Raw genomic sequence first — 17,471 nt, 5'->3', positions numbered from 1 at the left:
AAGTGGCCTGCAAACCACACAGTACATCTGAAAAACCATGTCCAGATCCAGCATCCTTTTTTTTTCACCTGTTTGAAGGTTTAGACACCACTCACACTTGCAGAGCTACAGCCCCTCAGAATGACTTCATGGTTCCTATGCAACACAAACATAGCAGAAAGGCTCTGATGCAGTGAGGACTCCTTTCAAACCAGTCTCTGTTCTTCTAAAAAGCTTATAGAATAAAATTATTATAACATTTGAATTCAAGACATGGGTTTATGTGCTCTTCATAAACACTGTCAGAAAGGGTTTTCAGAGCCACAGGGATAAAAGGTAAAATTGCTTTTATTCAACTTAGTATAAAACAGGAAGAGGTAGAATGAATCATTTCTAACGTGCTAACCTTTTCATAACCCTGTCCATTAGATGCTTCTGATGTCTCTGAACTGAGCCCAGGTCTTGCCATTTAAACACATCTTTCAGACCACTACACTTTATCCAGTATGATGGCTCAAGTCAGGCATCTATTTCAGTTATTTATTTCGCATATATACCCTTATTTCTTCTTCCAAAAGTGCTATGCAATGCCTCAGAAAAGCTTGTGTATGTCAGTTCCTGGAAGAGATATGATTTCTTGCAAGCAGCAAAATCCAAACAGAGCCAACAAGCTCCACTGTGCCCCTCTTCTGCATTTTTGTGAAAGCACCTTAAAAACACATTGCAAAGCAAGTGCACTTCTCAGGTTGTTAGCACAACCCAGCTGCAAATTGAGGAGCAAATTTCTTACCATTAATATTCAGGCTTTGTGCAACTTTGAGTCTTGAGTTCTAAAAGGTCATATCTCAGCAAAAGGCAGGAAAAATTTTATTTCCATGGGATTTTCTTTAGAATAACTAACTATCAACTCTCCGATGAAGAATTCAACTCTTATATGTTATGGCAATAGTTTTTCTGTTAGAAAACTATTTTTTTTCATTGTTTGTGTGTTCAGAATCTGCTGTTAATGACTCCATTTTCTGTGCATCCCCTCCAGCACGTGGTGGTAGTAGTTCTTCTTCTGGAATAAACTGAACAGGCCAGCATCTTCTTTGCTGGCTTGCTCCATTGTCCTTACTCACCTTTCCAATTTGCTGGAGATCCTTGACAATTATTTTTTCAGTATCTTCTAGTACCGTTGTCAATAAATTAAACAGCAGAGCAATCCAGGCAAGGCCGAAAAGAATCCAAATGGCCACCAGCACTCGATAGTAGGAAAAGTAATTCCTGCCAGACTGTTTGCCTGAAGATAAGGGGAGAGAAAGAAGAAGAAAATTAACAAGTTAAAATTGCCTTGCCAAAGTAAAGTGGAACAGTTTAATGAATTCATCAATATATTTTACACTGAGAACTTCAGGGTGACTTTTTCATTGTAGTGGAGACTCTCACCTCTCCAGCATTAGATTAAGGCTGAGCAATGGTTTATTGTGTTTATTGTTGCAGTAAACTGATATATGCTAGCACAAATATGCTGGCCTGTCAAAAGACACACTGAGATTGAAGTGAATCATTCCATGGTTCTATGATTCTGTGATTGAGGTGAATTAGCATGAGAGCAGGATATTTTTTTCCCCTTATAGCATATCACTCTTGGTTCAACTGCTGCATTTACAGGTAAATGCAATTATGTGGGAAATAGTGTTAAATTATACAGTATTATCTTGGAAATATTCCCAAACTCCCAAAGCATAAAAAGCAGAGCACAGTGGGCTGCTATAATCACACAACCATTACTACCTGGGTTATTGTAATTCTCTGTATTTCTAGCAGAGTGTGATTACAAAGTAGTAAATATTTCCTTTAAATTATAGGTACCTGTGTTCATACAAAGAGAGTATTTGCAATTCCTACCTTACTTTGCAATGGTTTCAGGTTTTTTCCATTAAAAAAACTAGGTGACTGATGAGAATTCATTGACACATGCCAAGAACACAACTTTCTGCACTGGAAACCAGTGAACCAAAGCTCATTTCATGCAGTCCAACCCTCTTAGCATCAGCCAGTATCTCACACTCGCTGTTCTGTGTGGGTCATTTAGTCTGATCTTTCATATGTCAGCAATCTACCCCCAACACACGACAAAGCATTTGCTCCTACTGAACTTGGTCCCACAGAACATTATCATCATGATACAGATGATGTGGCACTGGCATCTGCAGGAAAACTTGGTGATATTGCTTATTGAGTGCTCCAAGTCACTGCCAGGGGTGATTCCACACAGTTGGTAACACAGCCATGTCCATGGACAGGGAGATCACCACAAACCTGGTGGATCACTTCCCTTTGAGAACCTGCGTGGAAGGAGTCAGGATGCTGGCAACTCTTGTCAAATCCTGCAGTGCTCTGAACTGCACAGGTTAATGTGCAAGATTTTTGTTCTTCGTCATGCAGGAGCTCTGGATATGGGGTAGGACTGGGCAGGTTTGTCCTCATGGATAGATATCCAACAGTTGTTTCTTTTCCTTCTGCTGGAGTTGAGTTGGCAGAGACATTTTCTCAGCCTTGGTACAAAGCATCTCCTTGTGCTCTTATCCAAAGTTCAAGATGTGGGGTTAGCAAAGCAACTGGCAATGTCTTTATAATTTTAACTCAAAACTGGACTTGAGCAGGGCACATATTTGGTTAACAGCCCACAGGGAGTTTCTCCCTGGAGGTATCACCTCTCTGCACATGTATTCCAAACAGTTAAATCCAGACTCTGCCACCTTCCTAGCATGTCTCCCTACCCAAAACAGGCTTTGTTACAAAACAGTTTTGAATTACTAAAATGCAAATAAACTCAAATAAACCAGCACAAAACCATTTGTCATCTGTAAGCAATGCCTGACATCAGAGCAGTCATTCATTCTGCTTGCCTCACTGTGAAGATGTGAAGCATTAAACCTATCACCATTTTATTACTGTTGTTAAGGCAAATTAAGATAAATACTGGCAGGGAAAAACATTTCAGCTCCAGTTAAGTCATCCTAATGAAGGTGAAATCATAAAGCCAGGAGGCCTATCTAATTGTTATTTTTAAATAACAATAAAAAAAATTAAAATATAATTAATTGCATTTGTAAACTAATATGGCTGCAGAGGAGGAAAGTGCTGTAGAGGTTGTGGTGGATTTCCATCCCTTAGAAAGGAACATGAGGCTTCCAGATTCTCTGTAGGGACAGCACAGTATTAACTAAACAGCTTCCTTTGCATATCCCCACTGAGGAGAAGTTCAGGCTGGCAAGATGCTGGCAGGACAGATGGTTGTAGAGAAATCTTTGATTCTCCATGGAGTCCAGGTGTTTGCTTGCTTCTTCTGTGGACACTGATTTGGCTCCTGGTGAACATTTTGGTCTTCCACTGGAAATTCCTCGGAGAGTATATTTTGGTCAGCAGATCCACGGAAGCATTTTGAGAAGCATTCTGGAATGCTTGAAGGTATCTTACACAGTTTTTCTTCAGGGGAAGTCCTAAGCTCTGGTTTGTGAAGACAAGAGAACCTTCAGAGATGCTCAGGAGATCAAAGAAGGCCACTTTTGCAGTGATACATATCTTTAGGCCCACTTCCCAAAGCATGAGTAGATTTCTTCACTTTCCCATGACTGGGATTTCCACCTCTCCATCTGTTGTATAAAATCATGTCTTCTGAAACATGATCACTTATTTCTTTACTCTACACTTTGAAACATAAGTCTTAGACAGCTAAAGCAGTGATAAGTGCCTTGTTTTGTATGACTGTCTCTAACTGTTCCCTTTTGGTGTGTACAAATTGCCAAGCTCATTGAATTCTCCCCTTACACTTCTCTCTTCCTCACCAAATCTTTGCACCCCAAAGCACCTCATTTCATTATATTTGTCAGCACATAAAATCCCCGAGAAAAGAGTATTTCCCCCAGAACTGCACAAGGCAAAGACTAGTCGACTCCTGCTGACAGATTTGTCTCTACAGCACACTGGTGGCCTGTGCAGTCAACCCATGGGAATCACAGTCATAAACCTGCTGTTTTGACGTGTTTCCTCTCTGCAGTCAACCTTACCTACTACATAATCTCCAAAGCCAATGGTGCTGAGGGTGATAAATGCAAAGTAAATTCCTTCGCTGTAGGACCAGCCCTCTGTTATCTGGAAGAAGACTGATGGCAAGCACAGAAAAACTAGGATCCCCGTTGCCAGGAAGAACAAAAGGGTCAGAAATTTGATCTTCTTCTGAAAAATAAACCAGTTCAATTATAATCATGATTTGACACGCTAGTAGGCCATACATAGTGGTGGCTGTTCAAAGTGGGTGGCTATCTAGGACCACAGGGACTGAGCACTTTTCCTCTGGAAGCACCCCAGCCTTGCTTGGGAGCAGGGGGAAGCCATTTGTTATGGGTGTTGCATGTCCACAGTAGCCCTGGAAGATGTAGTCTTTTATGTGATTGTATCAATGACCATTAGCATAGGAAGAATTCCTATCCAATGACTTTTTCTGGAGTCAGACTATTTCCGCTTATCACTAGACTACATAATTTTTAATTTTTAGGTATTCAGGGTTGCCACCTAAAGACATTTAAATTTGCCTGGGTAAATTTTATTTACCAGACTTTTTTATAAAAAATATTTGCACCATTTCTGACAGTATTATCTTCAAGAGTCTTGATTATTGACTTTTTTCTCATTGGATCAGTGCCACAACTTTTCTCCTACCCAGTGAATATCTTACTACAAGAAAACATTTAACTAATGAGGTCCTGATAAAGAAGTGCCTGGACAGTGACTTCCCAGCAGTCATGAAGAAGCCTTGACTGGAGAAAAAGACTCCTTATATGTTAAGATTTATCAACCAGGCGTGCATATATTTCATGTATAGATTTTTATTAGTCTAGATTGCCTGAAAATCAATGGCAACTGTTGGATAATTTTCCATGTCCTCATGCATTGTGCACTTGCTTGTGTCTGTATCTGAGCAAGCCCTAATTTCTATTTAAGTTTGTCAGATATGGCAAGAAATTCAGCAGTCTGAACAGGGTTATCTGTAGCATTCATACCTTATTCTGAAAGAGAACAGTAGGAGACACAGAAAAGCTATTCTCACTTCCTCAGCAGTGGTGAGAGAAAGGGAGGAGCTGCAAATAACTTGGGACATACATCAGACAAGACACATCCCGTTCTCTAGCCCTTTACAGGTGTCTCCTCACCTTTCAGCAGTTGGGCTCAAATGAACAACTTCAGCCTGATGCTTCCTTATTGCCAAAGTCAAGGGTGGAGAGGGAGTAAAGGACTGTGTAATGAGTTAGGAGCAGTGACACACTATTCATTGAGTCAATATTCATTAAAACCTCTGCAGCTCACCTACTTTTACAGCTTTTCACAGCTCACCTGCTTTTTGCTGCCTCATGATGAGAGGTTTAATCATCTTTACTGGTTATAAAGGGAGGCAGGTACTTCCCTACAGTGTTAGGTCCCAAGGTAAGTGTCTGGAGAAGTGGGATGGGATGCCCACTCTCTCCACTGATTGCTGAAGGGGGCTGAATGTCTCCATTCAGGTGGGAAGACAAAATGCCTCCCTTTCTCTGAATATCTCCTCTACAGTTGCCACATCTGCTTAGCTCCATGAGTGAAGAATGTGTCTCTCCCTCTCCCAGCACATCTAGCACAGCATGAGAACAAATAAAATAAAGGATAAGGCAGCATAAAACTTGAGAAAAAAAAAACCTAGAAATGAGCATATAACTGTGCCTGATTAAGTAGAAACAATTACCTTTCTCATTCCTTTCTCGTACAGGAATTTCCCCAGCTTTTTACACAGCAGTGAGAGCATCTTACCAACACGGTGCAGAAAAACAATGTTGAGAGGGATTCCAAAGAGAGCAAAAAACACACAGAAGATCTGTCCCCCAACAGTTCTGGGATGTAATGTGCCATAGCCTATGAAAAAAAGATTGGTTAGAGAAGATATTCCAGCGTACTGGAGCAGTCCATAGTCACATTGAACTCTACCCCCAATCCAGCCTGCCTGTGACCCCAAAAGATGTGGTTAGCACTTCTCAGGACATGTGAATTCTTTTCTTCTCTGAAAAAGGCAGTAAGCAGATGAAGTTATTCACCCTGTATGTTTGGGGTGATGCAGAGAGCACTGTGTGCTCCCAGCACAGACTTAGTGGGAACAAAAGTTCAATCTAGAAGCAGTTATGGGAAATGTGCTCTGTCCTGCAACAAATACATGGAAAGACAGAAAACAGAAGTCTGAGGATCTGGAAGACATCAAGGCTGGAGTCCCAGGCTGTTGGAATCACATGCAGCCATTTCTAGCTTCTTGTTGATCTGCCTGTGTGTTAGTGACCTCTCTGGCTAAATCCCAGTAAGTTGGTGTGTCCAGATACTGGCTCCAGTCCCAAGGAGTGCAGTGTGCATTGGAATAGATGGTGCTAATTAGTCCAGATCTCAGTGGTGGCTTATTTATTCACGCCACAGAGATATTTTTGTCTTAAAGTCCTACTAAACCAGGATTTATCTCAGTAGTGGAACAACTCCAAACATGTCTTTTAATGATCTGGAGACTCTTAGACCCCATGAGGTACATCCCTGAGTGCAAGAGTACTGCACTTTGTGTTTGTCCTTACTCTATCAGTGACCCTGGGAAAAGGCATTTCCCAAGCACAGTTCATCTCAAGGCATGCATTACTTGGAAAATGCAATGTTTTCTTTTGGGGGAAAGACAAATAAAACAACCGAGTGATTTTTTTGTCTACAAGATCCCAAATGCATGAGTTGTGTTATGCTCCTGTTGCAGAAATATTCCATTTTCATGGAAAAAAAAGCTGGTGAAGAGAAGTACCTGACATGCCTTCACAACAGACCTTTGTGGCAAAGGTGCAGAGAAACAGGTAGATTTGTACACTTCCTGGGAGAGCCGTGTTCCTGCACTGGTTTTGGCTGGGATAGAGTTAATTTTCTTCCCATCAGCTGGTATGGGGCTGCGCTTTGGATTTGTGCCAGAAACAGTGTTGCTAATTAAGCGATGTTTTGGTTATTGCTGAGCAGGGCTTGCACAGAATCAAGGCCTTTTCTGCTCTTCACCCCACCCCACCAACGAGGAGGCTGGAAGTAAACAAGGAGCTGGGAGGGGACACAGCTGGGACAGGTGACCCTACCTCACCAAAGGGACATTCCAGACCATCTGGTGTAATACTCAGCATATAAAGCTGGGGGAAGAAGAGGGAAGTGGGACACGTTCAGAGTGATGGCTGTTCCCGTGCCACTCATGGGCAGGCTGGAACTCCAGTGAACCTGAGTTCAAAGACAAAGAGAGTGTGGATGGGTCCAGGTGGGAGCAGGGCACCCTGAAGCATCTGTGACTCTGGATAAGCCTGTGACAGAGCAGGTCCATCATAAAGGGCCTGTGGTTATGTCTGTGCCACAGCAGGTGTACCTGTGAAGGGATTGTGGCCCCAAGGATGAGCCCATGCTGCAGCAGGTACACCAGATCATCCGTAGCTGTGGATAAGTCCATGCTGGAGCAACTCAAAGCATGTGTCCATGGATAAACCCATGGCAGAACAGGCACACCCCTGGAGGGACTGTAGCCAGGTGTAAGGTTATGTTGGAGCAGGTACACATCTGAAGGGACCATGGCTGTGGGCAGGGCCACGCTGGAGCTGCTACAGCTCTGAAAGTGTTGAGGTCCATGGATAAGGCCGTGCTGGAGCAGGTGCACCTCAAGGTGACTATGGCTGTGGATAAGTCTATGCTGCAGCAGGTACAGCTCTGGAGAGACTGTGGCTCATGGATAAGGCTCTGCTTGGAGCAGTTACAACCCTAAGGGACCGCAGCCTGTGGATAAATCCAAGCTGGAGCAGAAGCAAAAGGAAGAGTTCATTGCAATGTTAAACCATATGACCTGGCTCAAAGGGACGGGGGTGGAGATTGTAAGGGAAATATATTGTTGTATCCTGGGACCTGAGTTGCATGTTATGGGAATTACTACAGCAGGAGCCACTGGAACCAGTGGAGAAGGCTTGCAAGAAGCAGTGCAAGTGCAGCAGTAACCCAACCTGAACTGCCTTTGGTGATCAGTAACTCCACCTCACACAGTTCCTTTCCTGTCCTGAGTGACCACCACAACAGATTGAGCCCAAAATCATGGCCTAAATGAACTCATTGGGCATTTTGTGGACGTCTCTGGACCTTTATGGACATTTTACAGACATTTCACAGGGGTAATCCATAGACTAAGGGAATGATATCTGTGTATTATATCAAAGGATGGGAAAAATGATGATGAGTATTGAAAATGTATTGGATAGTGTGAGACTTGGGCATAATGTAAATGGTACATTAAATGAGGGGTGGGTGTGCTTATTTTGGCTGGGGCAGCTTAATTTTCTTCTTTGGATTTGTACTGAAAACAGTGTTTCTAATTGAGAGATGTTTTAGTTCTTGCTTTGCAGCACTTGCACAGAGCCAAGGACTTTCCTGGCTTTCCTCTACAGCAGGAGATCTCCACATGGGTTCATGCAACACCTAAACACCTGCCATGATGCTGGGACAACATTTGGGCCTTTGTAATATGTAACACTCATGGATCAGTGGAGCAGCTGTGCTTAGGGTGAAGGGGGAGGGAGGCCTCAGCTTCACTCTGCAAAAACATAGATTTAACTTCCACTTCATGAGAGTGTGAAGCAGGTGCCAACAGTATGGATTTTGTGCTTAAGCTTGGCAGGCCTGCACTTTTTGGGATGCATATTTGAGAGAAAGGGAGAAGCAGGTAGGAGCAGGCAGGCCCTAAAAAGGTCAGAACAGCTTGAAGCAGCAGCATAAAAGTCTCAGTATTTGCCTTTCACTCTTCCCATTTTTTTCCTCCTGGCATATTACTAATTCAATATGTGAATTAACAGCTCAAAACAGGTTATTGAGACAGTGCCCATGCCCCAGCAGGGTTCACTTACTTCCTACCATTTTTTTATCCTTTACAGCACTCTCAGATTTAAAGCCTATTTGACCCTGGAGTAAAGACCAGGAAAGTGATCTCCCACACACAACTGTCAGCAGAGCAAACATTTTAATAGATGGCTTGAAAAGAAGAAACAAGTGGGAAATATTATGAAAGGCTACTGCTATTGGACAAGTCAAAATAATGCATGAAGAGCTGTGCAGTGGTAAGGACTTAAGTCCATGGCTGCTTACTGTCAGTGACAATGAAGGGCTGGAGTTTTTATCCTGGAAAGTATTATCCATTCATGTCCTAATAACCAGAGGTAATAAGCATCATTCACACATGAAGCACACATAAATGAAAAGCATTAGACCTACCTATTGTGGAGACAACTGTGCCTGCAAAGAAGAAGGAGTTACTGAAATCCCAGTTGCTCTCTTCAAACCGTGATTCATTTCCAACAGGGTATACTCCATTTTGAATGGCTTCAGTCAGGTTCTGGGAGAGAAGGCAAAGCTTGGTATCATCATGACTGCTTTTCTGAAGTGCATGCTGCAAGGATACTACAGGTATATCCAACTACTGCTCCTTTCCTGTGAGTACTACTCACCTGACTGTGGTAATCCTCTACACTACTCAAACCTTCACCTCCAAGATTGGGTAGCAGTTAGTTGGTGGTTTTCACTGTTCATCTTCTGCCCTGTTTATGCTGACTGCCTTAGTGGGTGTTAAGAGAACTTTTAGTGCTTTTTCTTTCAGTGGTACCTTGATTCTTTTAGGTTGAGTACTTTGGGTAAAAATGATCCTATAGATGGCTAGGATGTGCCAGAGCTAGACTAAGGGATGGGATGGCTGGTTGCTAGATTTGGATTTGCCCTTGAGGTGGCACTGGTGGATCCAGGATCTGATGACCCACCTGTGCACAGGCACACTGAGCAGTGACTCTGATCTGTGCCAGGGGTGCATCGGGGAGTTGTGGCAGGGCACACATGACATACACCCAGAATTTAATTTTAGGGCTGTATTCTGGTTAGTGTCACAGAATTACCTTCAGAGAAAGTCCATTGATTTGCAAAGCCACACATACACACTCTTCTCCAAACTGCATGCATGAACACACATGCACATATTTGCAAAATGGTCTTTGAGATGAGGTTAGAGGAACATCTGTCAGAGATGGTCTGGAGTGAGTTGAGACTGCCCTGCCATAGGGAGCTTGACTATCCAAGCCTCTCAAGAGTGATAGATGCCCTGTCATCTATCACTTTAAGCATTTTCAGACTCTTCTTTCCCTTGGTTTTAATTCTAAGTGCTGTTAATTCATTTAAGTTAAAAAAAAATAATGATTAAAATAATTAAAATTGCCTTTAGCAAACAGAGAAGATCAGACTGGACATCTGTAAGGTAGGTTGTTTTGTAAAGAAACAATTGAGATAAAATCCAAGACAGAGCCCTGCCAGAGGCAAGACACAAGCTGGAATAAAGTGCACCAGCAAAGTCTTCCTCCCTGCTTCCTCCTTCAGTATCCTTTTTGCTGGTGTTACAGAAAATCAGGGCTAACAAAAATCATTCCATAGCCCTTACACAAAGATTTTTTTGTCTTGAAAAGCTCTTTTTTTTTTTTTTTCTCCTCTCATACCCATAAAAACCAATCAAGGTGAAGAGAGTGCATGTGTAGGTGAAGAGGGGGCTGAATTGCTGGTTGTGTTATTAGAAATACCAGTTCTTCCCCACCTTTCATTATTTTTCAAACAAGCCCATTAAGAACTTCATTCGTTTCCCATGTGGAAATGCTTCCACGCAGAGCTTTCACTCCTCATTGTCTCTATTTTGTAGCAGATAAAGCTAGGAAATACTGACGATGGAGAGACAACTGTACTTCTCAGCTTCCTGAGCTGTGATCAGTAACACTTTCCCTCTGACCAGACTACCTGTTTCACTTCTACACCATCTTCAGAAAGTAAGCCCTGACCATGCCACTCTCCTGGTAGTAATTTGGGCTTCTTTTTTTCCCCCCCATTCAGACCTTGCCTTATTGTTCCTTGGTGCTGCCAGTGACAATGCTGTAAGTGGAAGCCACAGCCATTCATTTCAGACAGCCTTATTTTTCCTGCCATTCCACCCGTTGTGTATGAGCACAGCCACACTGAGAGCCGAATCAACAGGAGGCAAGAACCCCCACCACCAAAAAAAAAAGGACATTGTAGGATGGAGACTGTTAATAGCTACCACACACAAGGTTTTGTCCAGCTACATGAGCTGTATTTACCTTCAGAGTGACCCGCTCAGACCGGAGAGGGGTTTGCTAAAAGCATCCAAGTGACCACATCAGGAGAGCAGTGAAAGTCAACCTGTGTAGCAAGGCTAACTAGGAAACAACACCTAATGAGGAAAGAGCAGGGAGAAAGGACTTCCACAGGGCTCCCCTTACCTTCATGAACTGCTCCATCTCCACCACTGTGAGCTGCCTGAAGCTCTGCAGAAAAGCCTCCTTCATCTGGGCAGCTGCCATTTTCTCCTGCTTCTCCGCGGTCCTCTCCAGTGCCTGGAACACCGCGGCACCCACCAGCAGGTACACAAAGTAGCCAGCCACCAGCAGACCTGTCTGCAGCTTGCCACTGCACATGGCCTTCAGTGGGACACAGAGAGGGACGAGGGAGTGAAAGGTGGCGAGTAGTAAATCCCTCGCACTCCTGGGAAACCTCCCCCTGGGCAGGAAGAGCCCTCCCAGCTCTGGCTTCCTCTGGGATCCTGTGCTGACAGGGACAGTGAGCTGCCAAATACATTCATTGGGAAGTTGGGTAAAAAAAAAAAACAAAACACAACGAACCCAAGAAAAAACTTTCCGCTCTGTGAGCTGCATGCTGTTTAGGGATTTCCTCTTGTCTGTGAAACTCTCCCTTGCTGATTTCTCAGGAAAAGTGGGTCAGGATGCGAGGAGCTGGCGGGTGGCCATCTCCTGCTCAAGAGGCTCTGGGGACAGGTGAGGATAGTCTGTAAATGGTCCACAGGAGAGTTTGCTTAGAAAAACATGATTTATGCTCTTGTGTTTCCTGCTGAGTCCAGGAACTGGACTCCAGGGCAAGCCTCGATGATCCCAGAAGCCTCTTCTTACCCTGTGTTCAAGGGCAGCTTCAGGGAAATGCAGCTGGACTGTTCTTGTCCACTTGGACTTACTTGTCCACTTCTAAGTGTCAGGGCTTGTTCCCATCAGAGCTTGGGTGCCATTGAGAAGAATTTGTAGGGTGGCAGAGGGAAGTCCTTGAATGAAGATGTTGACTTGGGAACAGATAGACAGATCTGAGCTTGGCTGCACCATGGACATTGTTAACCCTCAGATTGACTTTAGATTTTCCAGAATTTTCATTTGCTTTGTGCACGATTTCTTTCTTATTTCAGCAGATGCTCTACTTTAATAATGAGAAAACACTGTAGCAAATCACCCTTTGAAGAAGCATTTAAAATGTTCCAGATAATCTTCTCTTCAAGTCTTTGTGTTTTTATTGAGTTCAAAAATACAAGAAAAGGCAGAGGCTTTGGGATTAGTTTTGCAGAACTGGTGTAAACAAGAAGCAGCACATAGCTTCACTCTGTCAAGTGCAGGTTGTCCTTTCACACATAAATCTGTTTGACCTCAGAGGAAAACAGGAAGACTATGAATGAAGGTAAGTATCTTTCCAAACCCTTAAACCTTTAAAGACTTTCCTTAGAGTTACTGGAAAAGGGTTTGTAGAAACAGGATGTGTCGTTTTTCCTTTAACTTCTTTTGAAGTTACGACAAAGGTGTGCTTCTTGCTCAGTTAAATTATTTCTATAAAAATAAAGGCACCTATGGTTCACCATTTTGTGTCTCTCAGACTCTCAGCCCTGTGAGATAAGAGAACTCCCTTCACATATACAAATGCACCATTTCTTCATCTGCACAACAGACATGAAGATAATACAAGTGGGTTATTTCCTCAGTTCATCTGAAGGGCAAATGGATTAAAAAGCCATGAAGGTCATGGAAGATTATGAGAATTTGATATTGGTTGCAGTTGTAGTGGTTTGATCAGGTGGGTAAGTGCCAAGAAACCTCACCTTTTTCATGCTCTCTCCTCTGAACCATATACTAAGCTGGATTTCCCTCTAGTCCCATCTCCAAGATAGCAGGTTTGCTATTTGTGCATGCATCTTCAGGAGCCCTTAACTGCCAGGAAGATTGGTGACCTTTGATTTTCTGTAGCTCTAGAACAGGCAATACACATCACCTTATTCCAGTCTGTGTCTTCGTATGAAGAATCTTCAATAACCTGCCTGCGAATCTGCAAAAACCACTACAGATTGTTCTGATGTGAGAGGTGTGTCCCATTACACAGCGTCTTGTTCATACTTGAGTTGACACTTGCACAGGGAAAGAGGGAGGGAAAGCACAGTTCACTGCTGTTGCTTTGGAGAAGACAAAGAAGAGGGAACTCATGTTCACTCAGTGGAATTCTTCACCTGAAGCCATTCCTCATTAAAAGGAAGAATAATTTCTGTTAGCGGTGACTGCTCTTCTCCTTACTTTGCCTAGATTAAAAACTACAAAACATGCTCTTGGTGGAGGCTGCAAGAGCTGTGCCACTTATAGTTATTGAATGTCACTGGGTTGAGACAGTGCACCATCATCCCTCCCACCCCAGGGGTCTGGATACTGGGTTAACCTGACACCATTCACCCCAGTTATGGAAACTGAAAACGTTCCAAGTGCTGGGAGCTGCTGTAGGTACAACATCCTCATCTGAGGGCTGATGCTGGCACCTCACACCTGCTTCATAAGCAGAGTGATAACTTGTTTAGAGAGCTGGGAAGGTAAATCGGGAGAGTGTATCTGGTGAACCAGCCACCATTACCTTTTTGCCCTGTGAGATCATGAATACATCCACTCTAGGTGCAAGTTATCAAAGAAATCATAAAAGTCATAGAATGGTTTGGGTTGGAAGGGACCTTAAGATCATCTAGTTCCAAACCCCCTGCTCCGGGCAGGGGGGCCACCGACTACATCAGGTGGGTCCATGCTCAGGGCCCCATCAAACCAGGCCTTGAACACTGCCAGGGAAGTTAGTACAACCCTACGAGTTAATCAAAACAAATCACTGGTGGGAGCAGCTTTTATCTCATGTTCCCCAATACCTCGGGCCATGTGGGCCGACAGGCCTATTCAATGGCACTAGTTTCTCAAGAAGGAACTGAAGAAATGGATGTAAGGCCTAATCACTGTGACTTTTAGTTGTGGGAAACCAACAAATCCAGCTACCAATTGGAACACTTCTCCACAACCCATAAATTGACAGGAGGACTTCTTCTGGCCCAGTTCATTTGGGACTGCCTCACTGCCACCTGTCCTGTAGCTTGTAGTTACAGCAACAACAGGGCCTTTCGGGTTGCCTGATGCTGTGGTGGGTTGGGGTGTAGTTTCCCAGCAAGGACTGCCATGGCAGCAGGATGTGGCTGTCACGGCCCTGCAAACCCTTGTGCCCAGGTGCAGTGAGGGCTGGCAGCTCCATCAGGCCCAGGAGCTGGGAGCTGAGTGTGCTGACACCACAGTCTGTCTGTCCCACTGTCCCCATCCATGGAGCAGGGCAGGCCTGGACACCCTCGGCAAGTTCAATCACTCCTGCAGGGTGATCATGGGTCATGTTCATGGTGATGAGACAGGATGAGTTCAGGCTGGGAAGTCATCTTGTAGCTCAGAGTCACGTGCAGGGATGGCCAGGCAGGGCTTAGGGAGCAAGCCAGGCAGGGGTGTTTTTCTGATGGTAGGCTTGGCTCATTGGGGCCATGGCTGGGCTGGGGAAAGGCTGGGGGAAGGTGAAAATGGATAAACTGCAGTGCTGCTGGAACAGGGACTGATAGCTCTGGTGTGGGCTGGAGGTGAATCCTGGGCCACCGAGGGTGGAAGGGAAGCTCTGGGGGCTGGGTCATGGCCTTGGCAATCATGGATGCCGTGTGGCTAGTAAGGCAGTTAATCGATACCTTTTGTTCCTGAGCTAGGAGAGATCCATGGCACAGTTAATGGACAAGGGAAGGATAATAAAATCCTCTAACACTGCATTTTTAGTCTTAGAAAGCCAGACATTACTTTATTCACAGTGCTGGGGGGTGTGTGTGACTGACAGAATCCCAGCCTCCACACAGACACTGATGCGACCCTTTTCCACCTGTTTATACACTTTCAGCAAACAAAGAAATAATGTTCATTGGTTCTAAACTATGCAATTCCCTTTCATTAATTAGTCTTCTATCCTCTATTGGTTATTAATTTCTCGCTGTTCATGCTAATTAGGTCCATATTTTTAGTATCTTTTTCCCTCAGTAGGGATTTTCCAACATATATACCGAGTTTTTGTTAGCCTCTCCTTTATCTTCTGGTTTCTGCAGAATGTCCATGTGGTCCATAAATTCTGCACGCCTTGTATCCAATTTCAACAATACATCTTTCTCTTCCCGGGCTTTGCTCATTGAAGTCTATCAAGGTTAGTTTATCAAAAGCTAAAGTTTCAGTAATTTTCCCAATTTTCTCACAATGTCAGTTTATGTTAAATTCTGCTGAATGCCAGCTAAAAGTCGTTTAAGGCCCCACACACTACTTATTAACAACTAATTAAAAGGTTAACTAAAACCATTAAAAAATTGGAAAAGTTATATCAATTCCAATAATTCCACATGCACTATTTACCCAGTCCATTGCAGGGAAACCCACGTAGTGAGATCCGGTGGTAATGGAGGGCAGGGAGCATTTCCTGCCTGTGACATGATGTGCTGGGACAGAGTTTTCTTACACTCAGTCCTGCTCTCACACTTTTACACTCCAGTCATACCCACAGTTTGGCCATTTCCTTTTTCTACATATGGCATTAGCTGTCTTGCTGCATCCTTAAGCATTCTGTGTCCTTAAGCAGATTATAGCCTGAAATTAATTTCAGTTTAATGGAAAATGTTATCAGTTTCCATGGAAATGACTTACCATGTGATCGTGGTTGTACTTCCTGTTGTGCTTAGGGCTAAAACCATTAGATGATCTGTATTTTTTACACTTTTTTGCAGTTCTCCTATAAATACCTATTACTCATAACTGGTCAGAACATTCAGTCTTCAAATGTGGAATTTTGGTTTTTATACTGTGATCTTATGCCAGACTATTAAACACTTAGGCTAAAGCAGTATTCAACAGAGATCCTTATACTTCCTTTTTATTATTTTAGGTCTGCAAAGCCAAATTCCTGTGGATAACTATCTGCTGTCAAGGAAATGGGCTGATATCCATGAGTGAAGAAAATCCTGAAGCTGGTCACTTGCCTTTGCTAGTTGGTTGATACTGAGATAAGAACTCCTCTGTTCAGGAGGTAAGGGCTGCTGTGCCAGACAGCCCAGCATGGAGAACTACCCAAGTGATCTGTGAGTTCTGGCCCACAGTGTTGGCCAGAGTGATCAGTTGAGCCCAGGAAGAAGGGAGGGTTATGGTAAAGATACTTTAAGATTTGGGTTTATTTTTCATTATCCCACTCTGATTTGTTTGGTAGAAAATTAAATATGTTTCCCCAAGTTGAGCCAGAGTGATCTCCCTGTCCTTGTCTCAACCCACAAGTCTTTGGTCCTGATTTTCTCTCCCTGTTCCACCAAGGTCAACACACCACAAGCACTGAGTACCAGTGCCTGCATTCCTCACTAAAGTGAGGCACGGACACTCAACAGAGGAAGCATTTGCTCAAATACACTATTTATTGGCATTTTTGCACTGAGTGAAGCTCACAGACAGGCTGGACCCCCTCAAAAAGGGTGTGCAGTCAGTGTACAGATTGTAATGGGAATCTCTGGTTCCAGGCTCTTTGCCATGGACTCTTCAGCTGCCTCGGCTCTGACTTCCAGAGGAAATGTGTTTGCTGTAGAGGAAATGTTTGGCAGAAATTACCACAGCTGATAGAGCACTGTCTTCTCCATGTCCTGCATGCTATGGCCTGTGGTACCTGCTCCCAAACAATACTCCTCCCAAACAACAGAGAAGGTAGAGAGGCCGTGCAGCAGTACCTCTCACCTGGACCCACCACAACCAGATCATCCATTCCACAGAGAATTATGCCAGCAGAAGAGCTTCTCAAGCTACAGCTATAACCCATCTAAAAGCTTCTGATGGAAGCCACACCTTTAGTCTTTCAGCTACTTGACCTCCCAGTTCGGTCTGTATTTTGTGGGTGTCACCAATTTGGTTGCCTGGGGCCATTATAAATCGATGAGCTGGAGTGGAGACGAAGGACGGGGCTGTCCTGGCTGTGATGTGATCTGGCTGTTGTGACATCACAGGCATTGTGTCACAGTGGGGGCAGCTAGAGATGGCCCCAGCAGGTAACGCTGCCCCAGTCGAGCCTGGACAAGTGGTGAGTGCACACACGCAGGGGCGAGGCTGCGCTGGGCGAGGGCCGGGGTTGAAACGCTGCCCCTGGGGCTGGGTTCTCCCTCTGAATCCAGGGCCAATCCCTCACCAGAACACCTGGGGCACCCAATGGTGCTGCTCCTACTGGGGCAGTGGGACAGGTCT

The 17,471-nt window shown here is 44.1% G+C and overlaps 1 protein-coding gene and 1 long non-coding RNA gene across 2 annotated transcripts; both read right to left on the bottom strand.

Annotated features, from left to right (window-relative positions):
• Positions 1-309: 309 nt before the first annotated feature.
• On the bottom strand, positions 310-11,672 carry LOC113956278 (potassium channel subfamily K member 16-like). Its single transcript, XM_027662611.1, has 5 exons — positions 11,346-11,672; positions 9,292-9,412; positions 5,741-5,907; positions 4,035-4,203; positions 310-1,261 (listed from the first exon to the last, which is right to left on the bottom strand). Exons 1-5 carry the CDS (start codon positions 11,538-11,540, stop codon positions 945-947), a joined length of 969 nt encoding a protein of 322 aa, XP_027518412.1. The 5' UTR covers positions 11,541-11,672; the 3' UTR covers positions 310-944.
• Positions 11,673-16,638: 4,966 nt separating this feature from the next.
• LOC113956259 lies at positions 16,639-17,451 on the bottom strand. The gene is made up of 2 exons (XR_003530788.1): positions 17,097-17,451; positions 16,639-16,818 (listed from the first exon to the last, which is right to left on the bottom strand). It is a non-coding gene; the product is annotated as an uncharacterized LOC113956259 (long non-coding RNA).
• Between the last annotated feature and the right edge of the window lie 20 nt (positions 17,452-17,471).

Source organism: Corapipo altera, unplaced genomic scaffold (assembly GCF_003945725.1).
Source record: "Corapipo altera isolate COAL_440 unplaced genomic scaffold, ASM394572v1 169, whole genome shotgun sequence".
NCBI classification, from domain to species: domain Eukaryota; kingdom Metazoa; phylum Chordata; class Aves; order Passeriformes; family Pipridae; genus Corapipo; species Corapipo altera.
Note: the sequence above shows the minus strand (reverse complement) of the source record. Positions and strands in the feature narration are given on the sequence as shown.